Genomic DNA, 8501 nt, shown 5'->3' on the forward strand with positions numbered 1-8501 from the left:
ATGCCAACTACCAGGCTTTCACAGCAGAGGGCGCAATTCAGCAACAGTGTACTTCTGTTTAGATAAAATAAATAAAGATGCAAATTAAAACATTAATTTTGTATTTGCTGTTGTTGTGATCTCCTCTACCATTCCTGAGTTTTCCTGTATTTTGTTTTTCAATACAGAATCCTCTACTCCTGTACAGACCTGATGAAGGTGAGAGCTACTTTGTCTGCTCTAACGAATTCTCCTAAAATTCATCCAAAGCCCTGAACCTGCAGTAGTCCACTCCACCGTGGACTGTCCTTCCTAGAGGGATCAGACTCTCTGACACTGAGAAATACCACCGATACATATTGCTTATTGGAAGACGGCTCTAAAATGTTTGGGTTTTTTCTGTATTGCAGGTGTTTTATTTTACCCCTTGCTTTTGTTGAATGTTATTTTTATTTTTTTTATTTTTTTATATATTGTTGCTCCTCAGGCCATCCGTATGCTTGTCGTCGCCTCAACAGACCTGCAGAAGGAGATTGTGGAGAGTGGACGGGTGAGTTTCAGACTAGGAGCTCCCATTCAATGCATCCGTGTGAGAGTGACATTGGAGAATATGTATTGTCTCAAATTAGCGCCATAAGTAACGAATTCAAAAAATATATATTGTGAACAAAAAAAAAGTTGAGAAAAAACTGATGTTGAGATCAAAACAATCAAAAACAAAATTTATAGAATTGTAAACAAAAAAAATGTATCGAAAGCAAGAAAAAAAAAAAACTTGAAAGCAAATGTTAAATTGAGAGCAAAACTTGCCTGCAGTCCCTGCGTTTGGTTGCGATGCTGCGATCTTTGCTTTCGCCGCCAGTTTCTTTGCTTTCATTTTTTTTTTTTTTTTTTTCGTTTGAGTTTTGGCGCTGTTTTGTCGTGAGGGTGGGATTTACAGGGAGGTGTGGATCATGGGTCTCCATTGGTCCCGTAGGTTTGAGTGACGGTTCTTCCTAACCCAATCAGTGATCAGAGTGGGCTGGTCTGACAGTCACCACTCTGCAACACATCTGACTTTACCACTGATTGTACCCATAGACTGAGGGGGTACAACTACATGGCTTTGGAATTTAATTATAAACAAAGCATGCTTTTAATAAAAGTTATAGACAATCGCTTTCTACATATTACATGTGTTTATTTTATATAGCCTTTATTCTCATCTTTATCAATGGCGTCAGTAATTTTGTAGGTGACTGTGTGTGTGTGTGTGTGTGTGTGTGTGTTTCTTACCTAAACATAAACTGGGAAATCACATGCTCTTAATGAATATGACGCCCCTGCATCAGTCTGGCGCTGTGTTATCTGAGGATCTGAATTAAAGTGCTCTGCAGGTTACATTAATATGAACATTTTACGGTGCACGTAGCAGGTGAATTTTGACTGCAGGGCTATACACACACACAGGATGTTTAGAGTTGCTGAATCAGCACTGCTGTTGAAACCGAGACAATCGATTCCCATCCCACACAGAGATCACCCAGACCAGTCCACCTGCTCACTGATTGGGTTAGGAAGAACCGTCACTCAAACCTGCTGGACCAATGGAGAAACATGATCCACGCCTCCCTGTAAATCCCGCCCTCACGTCAAAACAGGTCCAAAACTCGTAAACGAAAAAAAAAAACACAAAAGCAAAGATACTGGGGCGAAAGCAAAGATCGCAGCCAAACATGGGACTGCAGGCGAGTTTTGCTGTCGATTTTAACAAGTTTTTTTTTTTTTTTTGCGTTAGATATTTTTTTTTGTTTACAATTGTTTACATTTTGCTTTCAATTGTTTTATTTTTGATCTCAACATCAATTTTTTCTCAACCTTTTTTGTTTTGTTTACAATATATATTTTTTAATTCGTTACTTATGGCGCCAATTTGAGCCCATAAGTATGCATCCAAGTACATACTACTGCGGCTGAAGTCAATTATGTTTCAGTGAAATTTAAAGTCTGGAATTGTTCTGTGTAGGTTTCCCCGTTGCAAATATGCTTATATCTGAATCCTATTGGAACTCTTGCTCAGGTTCTCCAAGATAACATCAGTACATGCTGGTAATTACGCACGTTGTCGCCTGCCTAATTTGAGTACGATTCCAGCTGAAGAGTTTTGATTTGAACAGCAAGAGTCGGGTCACTGATTCCACAGGCCTTTTGATCCCTGAAACACACAGTGGTTTAAAAATGGAAAATAAATTAATACAATCAGAGCTATTAATAGATGCTGTTTTTTTCTGTAGGGGGCCGCCACAATACGGGAGTTCTACGCCAAGAATTCTCGCTGGACTGAAGGCCTGATTTCTGCGTCTAAAGCCGTGGGCTGGGGGGCCACTCAGATGGTGTAAGTACAGTACAACTTCCTGGACCCATACAGTTTTGTCCTTGGTCTCCTTGTTCTGTAAATCATTAATCTCCACACATTTTAGATTTGGTCTATATTGATTTTCTTGCAGCACTTTTCCTGACTGAAGAGCTCTGTCACAGACCCTGCTTTGTACAATCATAAACAAGAGTCAGTGACCCACTTCCTGTGCCTTAATGAACAGGCAGTGCAGCAGTGGGGGGTCTGTGAACGAAGGGGAGTTTGTATAATTGGGATACACGTCCCACTGGGGATTACTGCAGCAGCTTCCAGATCACGGTTTAAGGCAGTAGTGCAGAAGGGGAACAAAACAACATCATAAAGGTGGAAGAAGAACATCATAAAGGTGGATGATGTTTAGACGTTTGTGTCATAATTGCAAGATGAAAGCTATTTGCTGGCACTAAATGTAGAAGTTCAACTAAAGTTCAACATACAGTCATGCATGTATACATACTTACATAAATTACAATAATAAAAAGTATATGTGCCTGGTGTACACACTGTTTTGTCCGTTGTTGTACGTTTGAATCTGTGGGTTAATCCAGGTAAATGAAACGTGTGCCTTTAGTGCATTATCTACTTGTGTGTTTGTCTGCCTCGCAGGGAGTCTGCCGACAAGGTGGTCCTGCACACAGGGAAGTATGAGGAGCTGATAGTGTGCTCCCATGAGATCGCTGCCAGCACCGCACAGTTGGTCGCTGCGTCCAAGGTACGGCCACACAGACAACAACCAACACGGAATCTTTCGCACTCAGCTGAAGATACTTTGTACTTTGGTTATCTAGGTAGTCACTCATCCTTTGCTCCCCTCTCTTCCATCTCTCTGTGTGCAGGTGAAGGCTGACCGCAACAGCAGGAAGCTGACCACCCTGCAGCAAGCCTCTCGCTATGTCAATGAAATGGCAGCCAACGTGGTTGCCTCCACCAAGACTGGGCTGGACCAGATAGAGGACAAGGGTGAGGGACTAGTCCATTCTACCTGGAACGCCTTGCATAGGAATTGTGATGTAGGGAGGGTGGGGACTGGTGGCGGCTGCTCATCCATGCGTTTAAACGGAGACAGCAGTCAGGACTCTCTTGCTAACCAGCTGCTCGGGCATTACTGTTGAACCGCCTCTTGCTTATCACGTTGAACTGCACATCCTGCATCCCCTTCATATAAACTGAACTGCATATCATTGTTACTTTGTACGTGACCATGTATGTTAGGTATCTTGTATTTAGAAAAACAAAGAATTAATACGAATTAAAAAGATGAATGTCACTGCAAATGTTTTTTTTTTTTTTTTTTTTAAGAAATGGGATTTCCCAAATACATTAAAGACTCCTCAGATCTTCGACCTGATCTCATAGGATTCCAGAACTAAGTAGCCCTGCCGGGTGTTTCTCTCTCCTCACAGACACCATGGATTTCTCCGGCATGTCTCTCATTAAACTGAAGAGAGAGGAGATGGAGTCCCAGGTTAGTGATTTGTAAAGCACTGTCCTCTTCTCTCTTCATCTGGACGAGTGTTCTGGGTCAGCTGTTTTGGGGTTAAGAGGTTCAGGAGAGGGGCAGCATCTCAGAGTGTCTTTGTGTGTGTGTTTGCAGGTGAAGGTGCTCGAGCTGGAAGCCCAGCTGGGCAATGAGCGGATACGCCTGGGGGAGCTGCGGAAGAAGCACTATGACCTGGCCGGGGTGCCCCTGGAGGAGCTCAGCGATGACGCCGGTTTCCTGAAGTCCGAGCCCCTGTCTCCCACCCCAGGAAAACCCACCATCATGAAGAAGCCCCCGCTGGCACAGAAACCCACCATCAAGCGGAATAGCAGCCCGGTATGATCCCAGAGAGAGGGCTAGTGGGGGGGAAGTCGGCCCTGTTGTAAACAATGCACAACCGTGATTGTGAGTGACGGACAATAGTGGGACAGAATTTTATTTGTTTGATCTGGGCGGAAAATACTATTCAATTTGAAAGGTCTTGATTGAGTAGGCATTGTTTAACAGAACTTGATCCATTCTTTGTGAATTTTTTTTTTTTCCCCCCTAGGCTTAAAATAGTTCTACTTTTTATGTTTTATCATAGAGTCTATCATGTTGGCTGAGGAAGTTTAATTCCCCTTTGTCTGTCTGTGCTTGAAGAGGAAATGGAAACTATAGCATTATACAACAGCTTGTTTTCTGTTGTTGTTCACATTAAATTCACAAGTCAAATGCATTGAACTACTGTGCATTTTTCAAACTCATGTCTTGTTTGTTTTTAAATTGCAGTTCAGATAGATAAAAGCAGCTGGACATAAAAGTGGACATTTTCTGTCTCCAGTTTGAAAGATCTACCAACACTTCATGAAAGAAGAAACTACAACATGCCCACCCTAGGGTCAGCCTCAGACAGGGATGCCCCCCCACTGGACTCCCACCCGTCACATGGTCCTGCCTGCAGAGAGATGCCCAAACTCTGCGTTCTGTGCTCTTTTTATTTGTGTTGCCAAATCTAAAGTTTCTCTGATCCTTCTACTTTGCCGGTTCATTTTAATATTGGCAAAAACAAAAAGTTCCTCTATCTGTCATTTACCCTAACTTGTGTGCACTGTGTCACCTGCTGCTGTAGGGAGGCTTTGTGTAGTCAGTTAGTTAGCTGTTAGTATGGAAATCAAAAAGGGGTATTAGTAATTTTGAAATGGACATTTTCACCTTTTAAATCCACTGTTGCCATGATTATAAGTCTTGTATAATGCTCACAAAGTAAGGAATTCAATGTATAGAAATTATAGGATTGAAGAGGGAACCTTTTTTAAATTAATCTAGACGTTCTATGTTTCCAAGTTTTAGCAAAGTAATGCTTTAAAAAACAAAAAGACAAATCTGATTATTAAATGCAATATATAATGTATGGTTGTGACACTAATATATTTATAGGGGATAGTAATGTTCAGAACTGAATGCAAGTTCTTATTAACTTCATTTAGCATCCATCCTGGCCAGCTTGTGTTTTTTTTTTTTTCTGCTAATGTCACTGGGGATGTGTGTGTTTTTCAGCCCCGTCTCTGGGATTTTAAATACGAGCACAAAGTTTGAAAGCGAACATAAGCACAAGAGTTGTTTGCACCAAAGTTGTCAAGCAAAGTGATGTCAGAGGTTCATCTGAGCTCACCCTCGTCTGTATGCACACTACCGTGTCTTTTTTTTAATTTAATTTTTTAAATTTAATATTATTGATGAAGCCAATAAAGCTGAAAGCAGAACGGGCCTGTTTCCTCCTGATCATTTTCCCCTGCCGAGAAGTTCTGTCCCTCTGGATGTAGCAGTAACAGCCCCTGGTTTCTACCTCTTGTCTTGTATATTTTGCTCTCATCTGAGCATTAAAAGTAAGTAGGCTTTTAATGTTATGAAATTAATTCAGCTTAGATTATCCAAATGCTTTTATCCCTTGACATAGTGTCCTTCTTAAGCAGGACTCCAGTGTATGAGCTGAGGTTGCTGGAGAAGTCATTAAAAATAAAAAATACAAGTTCTTCAGCCACCGTGAACATCGAAATACATGCTCCAGTACCAGTCAGATTTTTTTTTTTTTAACTAGAGTACCCTGTCTCTCTGCTTTTTGTTTCAGCTGCGCTTTCAGTTATGGATGCATAAAATTGGTCTGTCCACCCCGAGCCAATAAAGGACCCGTTGCTTATGTAGCTCTTGACGTGGGAATGTTTCATTTTTATGCTAACTGGTCATGATATGAAGAGCATCAATTTAGGGTAACTTTGCCCACTCACTCATAAAACCATTGTTTTTATTATTGTACTTTTTTTTTTTTTTTTTACTGTCCTTGTGGTAATAGAAAATTGCCCCCTTGGCATGTCTGCTGTGGCTGAATCTTCTCCCTTTTTGTCACTCAGATGTTTAGTTTTACATTTTTCAGTAGCCAAGCTCGTAGCAGATTCAGGTTTGCTAACACTTTGCCTTTTTTTACTGCTGAAACCTGTGTGGATCATCGGGGTTATAGCACGATAGATTCTTATTCCTGTCAATGGAATGAATGTTCCACAAAGTCAGTTTAATCCGTTGTCAAGGCTCTGAGTGTGCTGCTGTTTGTGTTGGTGAAAGACACATGAGAACTGGAGTGTGAAAAGACCATATGGATTCCACTTGGAAATTTCATATTTTCTAAGGCTGTATGGACCCTGTTACAAAGGGTTTGGGCACCTTTCTCTCTTTACCTAAAGGGGTCTCATTAAAATGCATTTTCTCAAGAAATAAAACAAAACCATGTCTTTATATTCTCAGATCTATTAATATATTTTAGTAAAGATGACTGTGGTTCTCTATAATAACTGTAAATGTAAAACGAGCAATAAACATTTATGAACACCTACGTCTTCCTTCCTCTCTGACTTTCAAATGCTTTGTTGCACCCACAATGTCTGAAAACTTTGAGCTTTCATTTATATTTGTTTTCCAATCAATATTTACTTTTTATAACTCTTTCATGTAACTAATGATCTTGCATATAATTCTAGCCAACACAATGATTGTGTTTCTATAGGAAAGTCTCCTCGTTGGGAGTCAGTATATGACAACTTTCAAACCATCTTTGTTGGAACCTGATGAAACAACACTATAAACACATTTGGGTCGTTGCAAGTATGGCAGCATACACAAGTTTTGGACCATATAATCAAATACAGACTGTACAGTGAGATTGGATCGTTCGGTATTGAGTTTGATTGATGTTCAGACATAAATGACAATACTGTCATCCTCTAAATATAACCCTGTTGCTCATGCCATGTGGTACGGCAACTCCCACAAATTAGGTGCACTGCAGTTGTTTCAGACTGTTGGAGCAGAAATATGTATAACTTGTTCCTCATTCGTGGCAAATTGCATTTTAATGGTCTGTCACAGTCAGTCTGCTTTCGTTTTGGGTGTTGTCATCTTATCTGCAGGGCTATTCTCACCAAACCACAAATTCCAGTGCTTGTCTAGTGTATTGGTCATTCACACAGTATTTGTCTTTGGGCTAGCAAAGAGGAGCTGCATGATCGATAAAGCTATGCCATGCCTGTTAACCTCTCAATCTTACAGTTGTGTGTTAAACGAAACGCTGGGTGCACAGCAGTGGCTTTGATGAAACCACAAGAGCATCGCTGTATGCTGTAGCCACTGCACACCAAACAATTCCTGGTTCCTCTCTGATTACAAGGTCACAGTTGCTGCTCCCTAAATACAGACAGAAGACACTTTGCTCTCATTCCCTTTGTTTAGGTTACAGCAATGGCAGAGACCGCAGTCAGTCAGGGGTTGCGTCACAACTCAGCTATGAAGTGCACATGGTAGAGACTCCAATTAACTCTACAGACATGAACAAACCACTGCATCTCCTCCTGTTCTTGCTTTTAGTATAGTGTTCAGCGAGGAAATGAGCACTGAAGACAAGGTTGTCATAAGAAAGAGAAGGCCTGGGACCGAAGGTGACTGAATAGTGTCAAACAACATTTTGGATGAGAGGGATGTTTTCATTATTACTACTATTCCTCTAGTAAACTGTTTTAACCAGCCATTGTAGTTTTGTAGTGCCATCACAGTTCTCGTTTTAATGTTTTCTCTTTACTGTGGTTGTTGCTGAATATATTCTTCCTTTAAAAATAAAAGCACACTATATCCATGCAACAAAAGGAGTGTCCGGCAGATGGCACCCCCATATAGCAGCTTTAAATTAGAAGGCAAAACCACATAATATGGTTATGCTTGGGGATTACTGCTATGGGTTATTTTAACACGTGTGTTGATTATAATGTAATTTTTTTTATTGTTTTACTTGATATTGATTGATCACGGACTGTATTTGACTTGTGGTGACATTTGACCAGTACATCAAAAGACATACATGATGAAAAAGAAAAAAAGGAAAGCATGTCAGTCAGTGTTGGTTCAAGCCGAGCAGCAAGGACATTTTTGGCAACAAGATCATGTGCTGTGTGGTTTCTAGGGTCAGAGTGTCCTCGGAGACGACGACAGAGCTGCAACCCAGCAGAGACTGATCGTTTCATGAAAAATACCATCTTAAACTTGTCAGTGAGTTTGGGCTTAAGTGAGTGTTTTATTAGTCTTCCTTTGTTTCTTTACTTTTTGAAGGAATTGACAGTTAAATAC

At 40.7% G+C, this 8501-nt stretch overlaps 1 protein-coding gene across 3 annotated transcripts in view; it reads left to right on the top strand.

Moving 5' to 3' along the window:
* LOC136712475 (huntingtin-interacting protein 1-related protein) overlaps window positions 1-6720 on the top strand; it is a 36967-nt gene extending 30247 nt beyond the window's left edge. For all 3 annotated transcript variants that reach the window (XM_066689099.1, XM_066689101.1, XM_066689100.1), the window contains exons 25-32: window positions 168-198; window positions 467-529; window positions 2253-2353; window positions 2981-3086; window positions 3211-3334; window positions 3778-3839; window positions 3969-4190; window positions 4626-6720. In XM_066689099.1, coding sequence (XP_066545196.1) covers window positions 168-198; window positions 467-529; window positions 2253-2353; window positions 2981-3086; window positions 3211-3334; window positions 3778-3839; window positions 3969-4190; window positions 4626-4634 — 718 coding nt within the window. In that variant the 3' untranslated portion in view covers window positions 4635-6720. The remainder of the gene's footprint in view (window positions 1-167; window positions 199-466; window positions 530-2252; window positions 2354-2980; window positions 3087-3210; window positions 3335-3777; window positions 3840-3968; window positions 4191-4625) is intronic.
* Window positions 6721-8501: the final 1781 nt, after the last annotated feature.

This window comes from Amia ocellicauda, chromosome 17 (genome assembly GCF_036373705.1).
Source record: "Amia ocellicauda isolate fAmiCal2 chromosome 17, fAmiCal2.hap1, whole genome shotgun sequence".
Classification (NCBI taxonomy): domain Eukaryota; kingdom Metazoa; phylum Chordata; class Actinopteri; order Amiiformes; family Amiidae; genus Amia; species Amia ocellicauda.